The sequence below is a fragment of the Mastomys coucha genome, unplaced genomic scaffold, assembly GCF_008632895.1.
Source record: "Mastomys coucha isolate ucsf_1 unplaced genomic scaffold, UCSF_Mcou_1 pScaffold5, whole genome shotgun sequence".
In the NCBI taxonomy this organism is placed as follows: domain Eukaryota; kingdom Metazoa; phylum Chordata; class Mammalia; order Rodentia; family Muridae; genus Mastomys; species Mastomys coucha.
This window is the reverse complement of record NW_022196911.1, coordinates 116,944,401-116,960,282: the sequence shown is the minus strand read 5'-3', so window position 1 is coordinate 116,960,282 and position 15,882 is coordinate 116,944,401. Positions and strand designations below refer to the sequence as shown.

The 15,882-nt window shown below is 54.9% G+C and overlaps 2 protein-coding genes across 3 annotated transcripts in view; one reads left to right on the top strand and one right to left on the bottom strand.

The window, feature by feature from the left end:
• Positions 1-1,034: 1,034 nt before the first annotated feature.
• Faap100 (FA core complex associated protein 100) lies at positions 1,035-10,789 on the top strand. The gene is made up of 10 exons (XM_031354120.1): positions 1,035-1,374; positions 1,470-1,588; positions 2,183-3,135; positions 4,223-4,379; positions 5,178-5,947; positions 6,638-6,774; positions 7,743-7,859; positions 9,632-9,718; positions 9,999-10,134; positions 10,300-10,789. The coding sequence occupies exons 1-9, from the start codon at positions 1,210-1,212 to the stop codon at positions 10,128-10,130; spliced, it is 2,637 nt and encodes an 878-aa protein (XP_031209980.1). The 5' UTR covers positions 1,035-1,209; the 3' UTR covers positions 10,131-10,134; positions 10,300-10,789.
• Positions 10,790-12,119: 1,330 nt separating this feature from the next.
• Fscn2 (fascin actin-bundling protein 2, retinal) overlaps positions 12,120-15,882 on the bottom strand; it is a 6,901-nt gene continuing 3,138 nt past the window's right edge. Inside the window, exons 2-6 of one of the 2 annotated variants that reach the window (XM_031354123.1) lie at positions 13,521-13,677; positions 12,958-13,098; positions 12,834-12,836; positions 12,467-12,693; positions 12,149-12,388 (exon numbers count right to left, since the gene is read on the bottom strand). In XM_031354123.1, the coding sequence (XP_031209983.1) occupies positions 12,183-12,388; positions 12,467-12,693; positions 12,834-12,836; positions 12,958-13,098; positions 13,521-13,677 (734 nt within the window). In that variant the 3' untranslated portion in view covers positions 12,149-12,182. Of the gene's footprint in view, positions 12,389-12,466; positions 12,694-12,833; positions 12,837-12,957; positions 13,099-13,520; positions 13,678-15,882 lie in introns of both variants that reach the window. The other variant, XM_031354124.1, reaches the window with a different exon arrangement.

Here is a 15,882-nt window from a genome sequence, read left to right as displayed (position 1 = left end):
ATCATTCCCAGAACTCTGGAGGCACAGACAGGCTACAACTATAAAGCCTAAGAAATTATTTGGGGGGCTGGGAGGCTGGTTCCAGACAGGGCTTTTTGTTTTGTTTTCATAAGCTTGGCTGTTCTGGAACTAGCTTTGTAGACCAGGCTGGCCTTGACCTCAGAGAGATCCACCTGCCTCTTCATCCTGAGTGTTGGGATTAAAGGCATATGACACCACTGATCTTTTATCATTTTTTTTTTTTTTAAATCGTGATGTGGGAGCCCCTGGAGCTATTGGGAGTTGTGAACTTCCCTATGTCGATGCTAGGAATCAAACTTGGGTCTTCTGCAAGAATAGTAGGTGCTCTTAAGTGGTGAGCCATCTCTCCAGCCCCAGGATGTTGTTTTGACATCTACACTAGTTCCAAGCTCACAGGACATTTTGTGCCTGGTTGTCATCCCACTGGGACTTTCAGATGAGCGTTCTTTTAAGAGTCAAGGTTGCCCGGGCTGGCCTCAAACTCAAGTATTCCTGCTCAACCTCCCAAGTAGCTGCAACTCCAGAAGCATAGGCAGCAGCATCTAGCTCCTGATGAGTACCAGGGTAGGATTCTCAGCCTGCTCGCTCAAGGAGCTGCAAGTAGAGCTGTCATTGCAGAAAATGTTAAGTTTACTTAGACCAAGCTCCTTAGGGTTCTCGGCATCCTCTGCTCCACTGTCACATCCTGCCGCGTTCATGAGTGGAGGGAAGGCTCTGCTGGCTGGCTGGTCTGATCAAGTGTGCTGAACCACCCTACTCCAGAGAGCCTGTGTTATAGGGGTGGTTCTCTCACAGTGCTGTCACAAAACGGTGCTGAGGGCAAGTGCTGCATACAGCCTTGCACCAGAGCAACCTCTGCTCAACAGGTAGGTGATCTGAGGCAAGGGCCCCGACGTGGGCCCCAGCGAACTTGCGGGACTGCATTATTTGGCCATCCTCGGGCTTTCTGCCTCCAGCTGTAAACGGTGGCTCTGTGTTAAGCCATGGTGGATGTCTGCACTCCAGTCCTTGCAGGGCGTCCCGCCCTCTTGCGGCCCTTCGAGCAGCCGTCCCCGCCCCTGCAGCAGGCCCCGGCCACGCCTCCGCAGCGGCCGCTTTACGGCGGAGGCCGCGCCGCGCCGTGGGCGGCCGTAAAGCCTGGAGGCGGCACCGCCCCTCGAGGCTTAGCTCTGGCCCCGTGCCCGCACGATGGCGGGACCTTCCTCGCGCGTGCACTACCTGTCGGACTTCTGCTGCCCGCTCGGGGGCCGAGCGGCGGGGAAGCCGATTATTCTGCGACATGAAGCGGAGGTCTTTCTGTCCACCGGGCGCGAGTTCGTCTATGTGTATGACCAGGAGGGCGGGCTACTGACGGTGAGCGGCAGGCGGGCGGGCGGGCGGGCGGCGCCGTTCCGAGGTGAGCTGGGGCCGTGTGTGCCCTCGCCTGACCTCGCTCTCCTGGCGCCCAGGCCGTGTACCAGTTTCCCGACCAGGTATGGCACCTGCAGCTCCTGGCCATCCGCAGGGCACTCTACGTCCTGTGTGCTCGGACTGGCATCTACTGCCTGTCGTTGGACTCACTGGACAGGTGAGGGGGCGTGGCCCTACGCGGCCCTGCCAGTGCACAAGTCGAGTCCCCCGGGGGCCCTGCTTCCATTTCCTCTGAGCCTTGAGCGGTTTGTCCCTGTAATGGTCCTTTTGACGGCCTCTGACAGCACATTGTGGTAGGAGGCAAGGGACTGCGGTCTAGGCCGTGCATTCCTACACTTGGAACCCTCCCATACCTGTGCATATGCAGGCGTGGCAGTAGAGTATCTGCTTCCATGAAGTTCTTAACTGTTGAGGCTTGGGTAGTGAAGGCAGCCAGGAGCACCACTGTCATTGCCCTCAGGTGTCTGGCAAGACCTCTTAGAAGTGGGTCTCAGAAGGAGGTGTCTCTGAGAAGTAGTGACAGCAAAAGTTCGTTGTCCATTGGCTTGTGCTAGAACTCATTGCTCACAGCCCAGATGCTGCCTTAGGAATAGTTCCCACGTTGATGAGCTTTGTCTGCAGGGCTGTGTTTCTGGCTGATCCGTGTGTGTGGGACCTGCTGAATGGCCTGTGATGTCTCCTGCCTAGCCTACTCAGAGCATGATTTGAGTCTACCCCACCCAATACTGACTCAGTTCCATTGTTCCTGAAGGTCTGGGAGCCAGGCCTGTGAGGACAAAGAGGATGAGGCTCACCCTTACCCTGTGATCCATGTGGATTCAGATGCCTGTGTCCTCCCTGAAGCTGCCCTCTGTGCCTTCACTGTGCTGGATGATATGCTGGTCACCCTGGCACAGGGCCCCACCCAGTGGAAGATGCAGCTGTTTGAGCATCCCTGTGCAGGGGAGGGGCCTCGGCCTGGAGGCCAGGTTGGTGAGGTGGAGCTGTCCACCTGCACTCCACCAGGTGGGGTGCCAGAGAAGCCTGCAGCCCCCTGCTTCCTGCCAGTGCTGTGCTGCGTGTTCCCACCAGACTCCAGGGCACCTCATGGGCACCCCCAGGGCTGTGGGTGCTTCACACTGGAGGAGGCCCTCTTTGGTCTACTCTTTGGAGTCGATGCCACCCTCCTGCAGTCCCCTGTGATCCTTTGCGGTCTCCCCGATGGTCAGCTTTGCTGTGTGGTCCTGAAGGCCTTGGTTACTTCCGGGGTAGCCCCTGGTGACCCGAAGGTCCTGGTCAAGATCCTCCACCACCTAGAGGAGCCCGTGGTCTTCATCGGGGCCTTGAGGGCAGAACCTCTGGAGGAGGAAGCAAGAGAGCTGCTGCCTGGCGAGCATATGTGCTCTGACTGCCTAGTGGCCCTTGGTCACCAGGGCCGGACACTGGCCATCAAGGCCAGCTGGAGCGAGTCAGGGAATCTGGTGCCAGAGCTTCGTGAGTATTGCCTCCCAGGGCCTGTGCTCTGTGCCGCCTGTGGCAGGGGTGGCCACATGTACCACAGCACTCCCTCAGACCTCTGTGTGGTAGACTTGACTCGGAGAGACAGTCCTTGGGACCCTGAGAAGCCAGATGGGGCCATAGGAGGTCTGCCCTCCGTGCTGTGTCCAGCCAGCCTGAACATCTGCAGTGCCCTCGCTCTGTGTGTGACAGCAAGGGCACCTACAGGTATGAGCTGCTCTCCGGCATCACAGAGGCATGTGCAGGCTCCTCCTTGACACTCTCTTCCTAAGCTGCCCCTCCTCCTTGCCTTCCTGTTTGGTGAGCCAGCAGCTATGGGCTTTCCTCAGCAGGCTCATCACAGACTGGAAGGTCACTCACTCCTGTCTTAGGGTTAAGGGACCTCTCTCTACGTGTGTCCTCCCTGGAATTAGGCTGCGGCCCCTCAGTTGAGCACCACAAGCATACGGCTTGTGGGGTTGGTTTAAGAGCATCTCCCATAGCAGCTCTCAAATCGGGTCAGGCCAAATCCCGACGTGTCCTCCGAGAGCTCGAGGAGCCTGCTTTGGCCTGTTTATGAGCCATTCAGAGGGTGTCTCAGAGCTCTCTAAGGAAGCCGTAGCTAGGTTTGCCTGAGTCTGGCGTGAGAGGAAGACATCTCTCCCCTCCCCCAGTGTCTTCCCATTGAGATCACCTTAGAGTATATTAAAGCCTGCTCTAGAAAACATTAACAGGAAGAAAAAAAAAACCGACCCCAAAGAAAAGATCCAAACCACTTCAGGTGAGGGGTCCCAGCCTGAAACTAGGGTACCTATGAACTGACTTCCAGCTACTAAACCACCCAGTTCGGGGTTCATATTAAGAGCTGTGTTGGGGTTGGGCTAGTCAGCAGCCCCTAGGCAGGGGCGGGGCAGGAGGATGTGGTAGAGACGTTAGAGATTGCAGAGCTTAGCCGCCAGGGCACTTTTCTTTGGTAGGCTCAGCAGCCTTGCTCTGTGTGGCCTGTTGAAGGCTGTGTGACGCATTTGAACAACTGGGCACCATACAGTGTCCTCCTTTGGCCTATCTGTGTGGACCAGTTGCCACCGTGGTATCACGTGTATGGTATATCCATCTTGAGTAGCACTTCAAAATGTATATGAAGACCAGTGGTCCCCATCTCTACACACCCTGGGTGTGGGCTTCCCAGGTCTCCCTTCCTTGGGCACTGCCTTGCTCCTCTGCCAGTCCTTTTTCTGGAGCCCAGAGCAGACAGCACTGAGTGTCTGGCAGCTGCTCCAAATTTATGACCGGCCCTGCGTGTGTATCACATCAGGTATCACAGATCTCCTGGCGCTGTCTTCTAAAGGACGCCTGATTACCTGCAGTCTGGACTTGAATTCTGAGGCACCTGTGCCTGCCAAAATGACCATGGCAAATGCAGGCCAGAAAATTAAGGAGCTGCTCTTGGACATCGGTGATGTCTCTGAGAGGTGAGCTGTAGTCTCTCTCAGTCTCTGGTACAAGTAGAGCTTGTGCCTTATCCTTAGGGGTCAGCATCCTGTATGGAGCTGACCCAGGCTAGGGAGGTTTTGGTTAACAACCATCTGTGTGGCTGTCTCTGCCTCTGTCTACATCAGGGGCCAAAAAAATCTACACACAAATCCTCAAAAGACAAGAGACTCTTTCTTCCCTCTGACAGACTCAGGAATCTTCTCATACCAATCCCTTGGCTGCTTCTGTGGACCCTCCTTAGAGGCCAGTGGGACCTGCTCTCAGCAAAGCTTCCAGCACCAGACCCAAGGAGCACATCTTTCCCTGGCCTGTCCTCCACCCCCTTCAGTGCTAATCCCTCTTGTTCCTCATGACTGTGGGCTTTATGGCCTTGTGACTTGAGGATATTCCCACAAAGCCCAACACCTACTGTCACTGTGGAGTGTTGCAAAAGGAAAGAGGGGCTAATTGGGAACATGTGAGGTGATCTATGGGGCTAGCTTACCCCTAGTAGTCATGGGCCAGTTCAGCATCTCCCATCCTGCCCTACCTTCTGTAGCTGAGAATAAAGATCAGGTCAAACAATGTAAAGTGTCCTCCAAAAGATTTCATAGTCAGGACAGAATGATGTACTCCTTGGGCCTGGAAGCTGTTTGCACACTCAGAGAGCTGTTTGTACACTCAGAGAGCTGGTGCTTGAACCATGCATGGTCTGGTCCCTTTCCCCCAGGGGTCTGTTGACAAGGCCCCCTCTGCTGTGATCTCCTTCTCCTGGATGTCATGACTGTCCTTTGCAGAGTGTCCTTTCTGAAGAAAGCTGTTGACCAGCGGAACAAGGCCATCACAAGTCTCAATGAGGCCATGAATGTGAGCTGTGCCCTGCTGTCCAGACAGGAGGGCGATCGGCCCATTGCATGTACCATCACCACCTCCTGGAGCCACCTGGAGCTGCGAGACATGCTGATGGCCACCTGCACGCTGGAGAACAGCAGCAGCTTCAGCCTGGACCAGGGCTGGACCTTGTGTATTCAGGTGCTGACGAGTTCCTCTGCCTTAGACCTGGATGGGACTGGCTCAGCTTTCACGTACACCATTCCAGTGGACAGACTGGGCCCAGGCAGTCGGCGGGAAGTGACGTTGCCCCTGGGCCCTAGTGAGAGTGGTGTGCTTGACCTGCCCGTGACCATGTCCTGCTGGCTCTTCTACAGCCTCAGGGAGGTGGTGGGTGGGGCCCTGGCCCCCTCAGACCCTCTAGAGGTTCCCTACCTGGAAAAGCTCCCTCTCAACCTTCCTAAGCAAGGAGGCGTCTGCCTACCCCTGTGCAAGCGCACAGTGGACATGCTGCAGTGCCTGCGCTTTCCTGGCGTGGCCTCACACAACGCACAGGCCCCCCGTGTGCCTGGCCCTGCCTGTGAGCCCGTGGAAACTTTCCTGAAGACCTGCCAAGCCCCTGGCAGCGAGCCTACTGGTGCTGCCTCCCTGCGGGCCAAGTACCTGCCTCCATCCACAGCCTCCATCAGGGTGTCTGCAGGCCTTCTCAGAGCTGCCCTAGAGGATGGTCACTCAGGTTTGTGGCACGACCGGCTTCACTTTGGCTTCAGGGCCCTACAGCCTGTGGAATTCAGGTGTCCCTCTCTCTCCCCATGGCTTCTATGAGTCCCACTGCATCCAGACTGCTGTTGGATCTTGTGTCATGTTGCCCTGTCATGGTCCTTTGTGTGTTTTTTAAAAACTGTGAGGTGGTACAACCTAAGCAGAGACTGATGTCACCAGAGAGCAGCTTGGTAAGTTCTCACACACAGTGTACCTTGGGGTCTCCAGACCAAAAGCTGGTCTGTCTGAGTTCTATTACAGCACTGGACCTGGCTTTTGGTCCCACTGTGTGAAGAGCCATTTGTATTGTTTGGGGCTGCATCTGTGGCAGAAGTGTCCTGGTCATCAGTACCTCTGTCCTGCTTCCAATGGATGTTGGGTTGTGTATCTGGTTTCAGTCTGTCCTGAAGAGAGCTACAATAATCTTGCACAGCATTTCTTGTCTGTGCACGACAGTGTGTCGTGTGGCTCATAGGACTACCTGAGTCCTGGGTCCATGATTTCCTGACAATCCCTATTCCTCCCTGCCTCTTGAGTAACTTGCCTAGTTTCCTACTTGTACAAGGGCTTTGAACATTTGGGACACTTGGGCGGCACTGGAAAAGGAGCATTTGGCGGAAGCCGCACAGGTGCCTAAGCTCCAGCAGGCACCTCTCTCTTGCAGGTTTTCACCTGTGCAGCGCCACCCTGCGTTGGCTCCTTGCTGAGAACGCTGCTGTGGATGTTGTGCGGGCCCAGGCACTGTCTTCCGTCCAGGGAATAGCCCCAGATGGAACGGATGTCAACCTCATCATCCATGAGGCAAGCAGGGTCCACTTGTCTGTTCTTGGGGAAATGGACCTCAGCGGGTCCCTGGGCCATTGTTTATGAAGAGTTACTTTAACTGGCCTATCAGTCTCGTCAAGATTGTGTCCCTGGAGGCAGGCAGATTTCTGAGTTTGAGGCCAGCCTGGTCTACAGAGTGAGTTCCAGGACAACCAGGGCTATAAAGAGAAACCCTATCTCAAAAAACCAAAAAGAGGGAGGTGGGGGACCAGCCCTGTCTAACTCTGTCCGTCATGGGTTCCCGTTCTTGTGCACTGCTAGGGTTACAGTGGACAGCGAGTGCTGTAACCATCCCAAGCTGGTAACAGCTAACTGTTGGGCCACCAAAGGGCGAGGTAACCCTTCAAGTGAGACAGCCCATATCCCCCACACACATGCATACACACACACACACAAGAGACCTTTATATCTTCCTGTCAGAGACTAGCTCTGTCTGGCAAGAGCTCAGGCCATGTCCTCCAAGCTCCTTAGCCCCACTGTCCACTGTACCCTCCAAGCCAGACTGTGGCCAGCTTCTAAACCAGACACTTCCTAGGCCAAGAGTAGGAACTGGCATAGTTACGGTCAGTGGACATCCTCTGTGCTTGCAGCCACACGGAGAAGCCATTGGTTGCCCAGGCCTTTCTACAATCCTCACATTCTGAGTCTTACGCCACTGTGTGGAGAGAGCCATGACAACCCAGCCTGTAGTTAGCACAGCAAGGACCTCCCAGAAGGGGCTGAGATAACCCACAGACAGCTCCTGTGTCAGGACCTCACTTCCTGCCATGGAGCCAAGTGTAGCTTGGTCCTGATGTGGCTCAGAATGAGGTGGGTCCTACAGGATCGGACAGACTCATCCCCCAGGCGGGTTTCTCTCCGTTCTTTCTCCAGTCTGCTCACCTTTAAAGTGTAAAGAACAGCTCAGAGCAGGCTGCAGCTATTCAAGGGCTCATCTGTTGCAGGTTGCTGTGACTGATCTGAGCCCTGCAGGCCCCATCCAGGCTGTGGAGATCCAAGTGGAGAGCTCCTCTCTGGCCAACATGTGCAGGGTGCACCATGCCATCATCAGACGAATACAGGTACCACAGCCAGCAGGGGTAGGAGGTGGTTCTGGGAAAGGGCTCTAAAGGCAGAAAGCCCCTAGCTAGGTTTCCTCTGTGGACCCACGAAACTGTGGGCAACATGATACGTTGCCCTGTGACCCTCCCCTCCAGGTGTCCTGTCAGCCCCTGTGTCACCCACATTCAGGAATGTCTGATAAGTTTCTGGTCGTTGCTTGTTGTGTCTGGGTCTGAGCCCCAGGAGTGGGTTTCAGGCCAGTGTACCTGAGCTGTGAGGAGGGGCAGCCAGGGAGGCCACCACCATGGAGTGGCTGCTTGAGCACTGCCTCAGCCCACTCAGATGAAGAGCTTCCAAGTCAGAGTTGCTCCTGTGCCCCAAGCCTCCTGTCGTCAGCTGCCACCTGCTTGTGACTGGCATGGCCCAGCCCCAAGGCAAGGTCTGCAGTTGGTTCTTGGCTGCAGCCCTCCACCCACCTCAGCCTGGAGCTCTAGTGCTGCTTCCCCTAAGAATCAGGACCTGACAGCTGACAACCCTGTGAATGGGGGCCAGGTGGAGGTGCTAGTGGGTTCAGAGCTGGAAGGCCAGCCCATATGTTCTCCTGGCACATGACTCCAGTTGTGAAGAGCACTCCATGAAGTGAGTGACAGGCTTCGGCTTCGTGTGTGACAGCTGCCGGCTTCGTGCGTCCAGGAGTTCAGTCTCCAAGGTGTGGTGCAGGGGAGTCTCCAAAGCAGTGGTGCCTCCAGAGACCTGCCTCCTTTTGCTCAAATTTACTATTATAAGGACATAGCCTCATAGGATTAAGGCTATCTGTTGACTTTATCTTGGTCATCCCCCAAGACCCCATTTCAAAAAAGCTGCATTCAAGGGATCATGTGTGATCTCAAGGGGACACAGTCAATCTTGATAAAGAATCACATGGTACAGGTGCCCTTAGGTGGCATTCAGGGCAGCTGCAGCCACACACCTTCATGGTTTAAGGACAGGAATCTGCTCACAGCCGCTAGGGTCTAGTGGGGATGTTAGCTTCCCATAGGTGACCCTCTCCAGGCTGAGGCAGGTCTCCCCAGGAGGCTTTGCTCATATCTGAAAGGGTCACCAGGTCCTCACCTTTCAGGCCTCATAGCATTTAGCAAGCTAGACTGCCTTCAAAACGCGGGAATGAATGCCCAGCACTAAGTGAGTCTGCACAGAGAGTGAGAAAGACAGATCAGATTGGGGTCCTGCCTAGGGCCCAGCCCAATGCTTGTCTGAGCCACAGAAGGGAAATTGGGATTTAGGCTAAAAAGGCTTTTTAAGCCAGGTGTGGTAGTGTACACCTTTAATCCCAGCACTTCTGCGGTAAAGGCACACAGATCTTTTCAAGTTCGAGGACAGCCAGAGCTACACAGAGAAACTTACCTCAAACAAACACAAAGTCTCTTTGGTCAGTCCTAGTATCCCCAAATCCTAGAATGTGTTAGTTAGGTTGTCGCAGGAGAATCAGGGATCCAAGGCCAAGAATTAATTTACATAGTAAGCTTGAGGCTACCCTGGACTATATAAAGCCCTGACTTAAACTCCAGGAATGTCTTAATTACAGTCATGTGGGAGCTCCTGCTGCTCTGAAGAAAGTCCTGGTGAATCAGGGTGGAAAACACTAGTGGGTGAATGAGTGGGCTTGGAGGAGCAGTAGGACCGTACCCTCTAGACTCAGGCACCTACTCTGGACAATTGAAAGCACTCTCCAGTGCCATGCACACATATGCACGCATGCACACATATGCACACACACCCTTATGTCCTCCAGACTATGGTCACAGAACAAGCAGCCCAAGGCTCCAGCCCACCTGATCTCCGCATGCAGTATCTACAGCAGATCCACGCCAACCACCAGGTAAGCCCCGGTGCCTGGGTGTGAGGAGTGTCCCCAGATGGCATGTAAGGAAGACACCAGCCATGGGGCTGCCCAGTTCCCAGTGTGGGCTGCACTCTGCCTGAGACCCAGAATGTACTGGGTCATGTCCGTTTCCCATTTGCCTGGCCATACCCGTGCAGTTGTGTGTGCCATATTTAAGGCCGTGTGACCCATTGCTCCTTCTGAACTACCTACTACCTCCCAAGTGTAAGATGTCCCTAGGTCAGGGTACAGAGCTGACCTTGCTACCTGCCCACAGGAACTGCTTCGTGAGGTGCAAGCACTGCGTGACCAGCTGTGCACAGAAGACGAAGTGAGCTCCTGCTCCACAGCCCAGAAACTCCTGCAGATTTACAAGCAGCTGCGCAACCCTAGCCTCGTCCTGTTGTGACCAGGTAGGTCCTGGTCCTCTCTCTGTCAGTATGCTGACCTGGGTGGTTTACCCAGAATGGGAAAGCCCTTGGGTTCCCTTGCTCAGGCATCTCTGCCCCCTGGGTAGTCAGGAAGGCTTGTCTGAACCCACCCAGCTTTAGTGCCTCATGCCTTCCTCTTCCTGACAGCTGCTGGCCAGCTCCATGTCACTGCGGGACACACTTGGGGCTTGCCTGGCAGCACCCCTCAACTGAAACCTCTGCACCCCAACGGGAAGTACCGTCACCCAAGAACTCAGGCCATGGAGACACAGGGTTTCTGGGGCTCAGACTTGCACATTTGGGACTGTTCTGCTGCTGACCCCAGCACACCCCAGGAGCGCTGACTGCCTCTCTGGGGCCACCAGGGGGCAGAGTGCTCACTGCAACCAAAGCACAAAGACCATGGGAGGGCTCCCAGCGATGAACGGGGCTGCCCCCAGCACTGTGCTGCTCTTCAGCCCCTGTCCCACCCTCCTCCTTCAGCTGGGCCCTGCCCTGATGCTGGTGCTGTCATGGCTGTGGGAGGGAGTGTGTCTGCAGAGCTCTGCCTGCTCCTGCTGTCTGTCTGTGAGGTGCTGACAAGCTGCCTTTTCGTGAAGTTCCAGGTGTCCACTGAAGTCCACTCAGTTCTGCCTCCGCCTCTGTGTTATGTTCTGTTCTCTGTTGAGCTCTGTGCAGTAGGGTGGGGCAACCCTTCCCAGCTTCCCCTTGCCCTCTGACCAAAGGGCCCCCCTCAGTGTCTATGTACCCTCCACCAAGGCTGCTGTGGCCATTTGGGGCCAAAGATCTGCCCTTCAAGGTCTGGCCAGACTGAGGCTACTGGCTCCTGCTACCCTCACCTCACAGGGAATTTACATGGGACTGGAACAGGCCCACTCTAGACAGCACTGTGAGTCTGTACAAGACTGGCTTTTGTAACCCTCATTCCCACGATTGCTGACTTACCTTGGCCCCAGATGGACTGCTGAGAGCCCTGTCCACAACTTTTCCCCAAGGCTACTCGGGCTCCTTTATGTAGTGTACTCTCAACACAGGATGTAAAGGGCCCACCTTGGAAAAAGGAGGTGTCTGCTAGGCTGCACTGGTTCAGTCTCTGTCAGAGTTGACATTAGTGTCCCCTACTTGCCGTTACACCCCACAGAGATTGCGAGTCTCCTCTTTAGCCTGAATTTGAGCACATCTTGGGAGCTGGATCTCCTGTCCTTGGGGGCTAGTGCCGATGCTCTCCTACCTCCTCAGCCTACTTAGGCACCTGGACACAGGCCTGCATCTGGGCTGTGGCCTGTTATCCTTGGCACTGGCTGAATTAGTAGAGCCCACACCAGGCTTAGGAGAAGAAATACTGATCCTAGCTGGAGAGTCACACTTGATGTATCATCCTGGAGGAAGAGTCACCATTATTCCAGCTGGATCCCCAATCTTGTTCAGCACCTGTGTTATGTCCCTGTACATGCTAGGCATGCCTGACATCTGGAACACTGCAGGCCATGGACTACCAGATTCTGAGACCTGGCCCACTCAGGATGGCTGCTAAGGTTAATGCCAAGAGTCAGTAGGGATAGTCCCTGACACGTGTCCCTAGTCACTTTGGGTAAGCTAAGGGCAATCCTAACAGTGAGGGTAAGGATCCTGCCATCACTTCCTTCCCAGCATGCTTCCCACCTTGCCTCCTCACTTCAACTCAGTCCTGGACTCACTGGAGAGGACTTTGAGCCCCAAGGCTGGAGGGCCTTCCTCAGTCTCTGACCCAAAACCTAGCAACTGCTGGGGCAAGATGGGGTGAGGGGACAGAGGCAGCCCCCACCTCTAGCCATGGCCCTTGCCCTGAGGTATGTAGACTAAGGGGAGAGGCTTGCACAGAAAGGGGAGGGCTTTCCCAGGGGCAGAGCTCTAGTGCTGTGCAGAGGGGACTTGGGAACTCCAGGGTGCACACCCTACCTACTACTAAGTGGCAGCTTGAGCCCACAGCAGCTCCACAACAGAGGTTTAATGCTAGGTCAGTGGCTCTGGGGTTGGCCCCCTGTGAGTCCTCAGTATTCCCAGAGAGCGTCCCCCATAGGCAGGTCGGCATCAGCACGCAACAGCCCGGAGGCACCTCCACGCAGGTACTTGCCACTGAGGGCTCTGATGGCCAAACGGCCGCGCTCTCGGAACTCGAAGAGGAAATCTTCCGCCAAGTCACCGTCACTGCACACGCTTCCGTGGCTGCCAGTGTACCAGAACCCACCTCCACGGCCTGGGGGCAAGGCTGGAGGTTAGCAGGGCCCACGAATACCAAGCCTCCCGGAGTCCCCTGTACTTTTCTCTCCCACACCTCTGATCTGATAGGCACCATCCCTGAAGCTCAGGTGGAAGACATCGTAGGTGGAACGGTTGGTATCCAGCTGGTTGGAGCCTCGACGGTGGCATACAAAGCCATCTAGGCCGCGCAGCACCAGGATGGGTCGGTTGATGAGTTTGAGGATGAACAGCTCGTCCTCACCTGCAGGAGAGGGTACTGTGGACTGACCACTCCTGTCCCCCCCCCCCGTCCTTTCCAGCCTGTGGACTTGGGGGTCCCGGTGTGCCACTGCCTAATGTGCTGCTGTGGCAAGGAGCCTAGCACCATAGAAACAGGTGTTCCTAATATAGAAGGTGGTAAGGAGGTGCCCAAGATTCCCCAAAGACAGGAAAGGAAAAACCACCTGGGGGTCTGACTTCTTCCCGGATGTTGAGATCAGAGCCTGGATGGAGAGCTGCCCCAGCTTACAGGGGCAGGGAATGCTCACCCACAAAGTCGCTGGATGGAGAGCTGCCCCACCTTACAGGGGTAGGGAATGCTCACCCACAAAGTCGCTGATGGCGGCCAGCTGCCCGTTTTTCTTCATGCACACATAACGCCCGTTGCTGGCTTTAAGTGCCACCCGCCGGCCATGCCATTCTATTTCAAACATGGTGTTGGCGGAACTGTGGGGGAGAGGGAAGATCTCAGAGAGAGGGGTACAGAGTTTGGCCTCCCTAATCCTCCTCGGTTCCACCTGTCCTCCACAGAAGTCCCCGTTATCAGTAGGAGTGACTCCCCACACCAGTTGCTGATGGGCTGCTCTTCTCACCACTGAGGCTGTGCTCAGAGTGCTGGTGGAGGTGACCAAAGTGACAGTGGCCACCAGGTGTGGTGGCATGCACTTTTAATCCCAGCGGAGGCAGATCTCTGGGTTGGAAGCTACGTTCCAAGCCATCCAAGGCTACATAGTGAACCCTCTCTCAAAAAAAAAAAAAACAAACAAAAAACAAAACCAGAAAGGTGACGGTGATGGGGAGGATGTGACAGTTGTGGTTGTGAGGGTGATGGTGGTCAAGGTGACAGAGACAAGGACAGGTGCACTCACACTTGTGTGGCTGTGGCCTGAATGCCCCCGTGAGTGACTAAGGTCCAGTAGCCCCCAGTGCTGGAATAGAAAGTACACTTCTTCGTTTCCTGGTCGATTTGCATCAGGAATGTCTCATGATCCAGTTCTTCATCCTGATTGGCTGAGACATTGATTCCTGGAGGGAAAAGACAGTGAAGCCCCTCACACCTCCTGGGAGGCAAGAGATGGGGAAGCATGCTTCGGAATATCATGAAGCCCTCGTGCTATATCATGAAGTCTCAGCTAGTGCTCTCCTCTTTAGATTTTTGAAGCCATCTGTCAGAGGCTGCCCCAGGACCATCAGGTACACCTGGGCAGATCTCTGTGGATGGATTCTTAACCCAGCTCTTCCCACACTCCTTGAGATAGTACCTTTCCTGCTAGCAAATCCCCATTCTGCTAATCAGCAAGTAATCTGCTTGCTCCTGCTCTCCGTGCAGGGCTTACAGTGGTTTCTATTTATAATTCACCCTTAGGGCTGCCAGGTGGAATCTCTGACCTTACCACTGAGGTGACCTAGGTCATGCTCACCTCCCACACATATGCTTGAGTCTCTGGGGAGGACGTGGTGCCCAGAGCCTGCCTAGTGTTCCTGTAATGCAGACAGAAAGGCCAACTGTACTGTGGCCTGGCTCAGCATGCAAGCCCTGAAAGAGCCACTGGATTGTCCCATAAACTCAGGCTCCCTCCAACAAACTGCATCAGTTTCCATGGTAACTGGTTATTCTTGAGTAGTGTAGCAGGCAGAGCCCTCAAGATACCAGGGGTTATCTTTATACAAGTGTAACAATAGGAGGTGGGGGACAAAGCCTAAAGGTCAGGCCACATCTAACCCAACCTTGCAGGAGAGGGGAACAACCGAACAGTGGCCCCTGGTGGAAAGACTGAGGTGTGCTGCCTGTTTCTAGCTCCCAAAGGGCATGCCCAGGCCCCCTCATGCAGAAGATGGCTACTCCCATGCAGAAGAGCAGCTAACACAGCCCCAGGAAAGGGCCCACTCAGGCCAGAAGAGGAAGTCAGATCCCCTGGTACTGGAGTTACAGGTGGTTGTGAGCTGCCATGTGAGTGCTTGGAATTGAACGTGGGTTTTCTGGAAGAGCCAGTGCTCTTAACCACTGAGCCATCTCTAAAGACCCAGCAGTCATTCTTACTGTTCCCATCTCTGAAGCTTCAGCTTTGCAGCAACAAATACTAAGTTGGGTGGTGGAGCCAAGGACAGCCCTCAGCTTTGTGTACTGTACTGGGCCCCACGTTGAGAAGATCTGGGATTCTGGGTGGTGTCTCATATAGATGTATGCTATAGACTACAAGAAAAGTCGTATCTCAACAAAGATTCATGCAGGGACAGAAGGCAGAACCAGGTCAAAGGACCTTAGCTGGGCATGCCATCTGGCACTGTCCATTGACTTCATCCACATCTCCATCATCCAAGACCAAGCTGCTGTGTCCCACGCACGGCTCCTGCCTCTGCAGACGGAGCAGCTGAACACATCTTCCCCCTCACGCTCACCTGCGTGTAGGAAACTGACCTGGCAGTGGGAGGGGCACAGAACGCAGGATGATCTGGACAGGGATGAGGGGTGGGTTCTGGATGGGTGTGAGGTGTGTCTGCTAGGATTCAGGAAAGGAGTCGAGTTGGTCTGTTAGTGGCAGAAGCAAATGCTCACGGCTGAGCTGCATGTCAGCCCTACAGTGCCAGTGAATGCAGAGACAGGCAGACGGTAGCAAAGAAATCCAATAGTGAAACCAAAGTGGTTGCTCATAGGCAGCTCCTGGCTAGAAGACAAGTCTGGGGCTGTCCCTCCAGGTGACCAGACCACAATGGGCTGCTACTCCATAGGTGCTGTGCTGGCCAGGACAAACCCCCAAATCACCTCTCCAGCTTCCTTGAGCTGAATGTCACTTTCCGAGGCGGGAACCGCTGGCAGGCATCGTCAGCCCACAGTGTGCCTCTGCTTCCACTGTCCCTAGCAGGAGATTCTCCCACCAAAGGGATGCAATCACATACAGTGTGGCCAAGAGCTGGGCAGAGGCAGCACACAGCTCTGATCCCAGCAGAAGCAGGCAAATCTCTGGGTTGGAGTCCAGCCTGGTCTACTCAGAGCAAGCTCCAGGACAGCCAGAGCTACACAGAGAAACCCTGTCTCAAAAAACAAAGAAGGCAGGCTGGTGAGATGGCTCAGCGGGTAAGAGCACTGACTGCTCTTCTGAACGTCCTGAGTTCAGATCCCAGCAACTACATGGTGGTTCACAACCATCCGTAATGAGATCTGATGCCCTTTTCTGGTGTGTCTGAGGACAGCTACAGTGTACTTACATATAATAAATAAATAAATCTCTA

Bases quoted from the DNA above. Each gene is read 5' to 3' on its own strand.
- Faap100 (XM_031354120.1), top strand. From the start codon at position 1,210: ATGGCGGGACCTTCCTCGCGCGTGCACTACCTGTCGGACTTCTGCTGC. The intron at 4,380-5,177 runs GTGAGCTGTAGT...TGTCCTTTGCAG, and splicing joins ATCGGTGATGTCTCTGAGAG to AGTGTCCTTTCTGAAGAAAG. The intron at 5,948-6,637 runs GTTTGTGGCACG...TCTCTCTTGCAG, and splicing joins CCTAGAGGATGGTCACTCAG to GTTTTCACCTGTGCAGCGCC.